We start from the raw sequence: 424 nt of genomic DNA, 5'->3' as shown, positions 1-424 counted from the left end.
CAACACCGCAGACGACGCGAAACGGCGACTCACTCCGCTCTCGTCCGCGCGAAGGTCGTGTGATGGTTGACCCAAGGGTGCAGTCTGTGGAGGCGACTTATCTTGTAGAAACGGAACAGCGGGGGGGGAGGGGGACGACGCCCTCGCTTGGGGTTGCTGTCGTTGTTGTCGTTGTTTGCCTGGTCGTCCTTTTTTGTTTGTTTGTCGGTGGAGGGTTGTTTGTCCTTCTTTGAGGCTGAGGTGGACGGCCGCTTGACGGAGATGCCTTTCGTTGTTTGTTTGTTTGGATTGATTTTTTTGTGAGGATGGGAGTGTGTTTGTTTGTTTTTGTAGTATAAGTTGGTTATGTTGGGTTGTGATGTTGTGTTTTCGTAGTTTTTTAGCATAAGTTGTTATGTTGTTATGTTGGGTTGTGTTTTCGTGG

At 49.5% G+C, this 424-nt stretch overlaps 1 protein-coding gene across 1 annotated transcript in view; it reads right to left on the bottom strand.

Moving 5' to 3' along the window:
* The window catches only part of LOC119594814, a gene marked incomplete in the record, with an annotated part of 8,426 nt that overhangs the window by 7,735 nt on the left and 267 nt on the right, over positions 1-424 (bottom strand). The window contains 1 exon segment of the mRNA XM_037943905.1: positions 34-265. Within this exon segment, the coding sequence (XP_037799833.1) occupies positions 34-265 (232 nt within the window).

Source organism: Penaeus monodon, chromosome 34 (assembly GCF_015228065.2).
Source record: "Penaeus monodon isolate SGIC_2016 chromosome 34, NSTDA_Pmon_1, whole genome shotgun sequence".
Taxonomy (NCBI): Eukaryota; Metazoa; Arthropoda; class Malacostraca; order Decapoda; family Penaeidae; genus Penaeus; species Penaeus monodon.
Note: the sequence above shows the minus strand (reverse complement) of the source record. Positions and strands in the feature narration are given on the sequence as shown.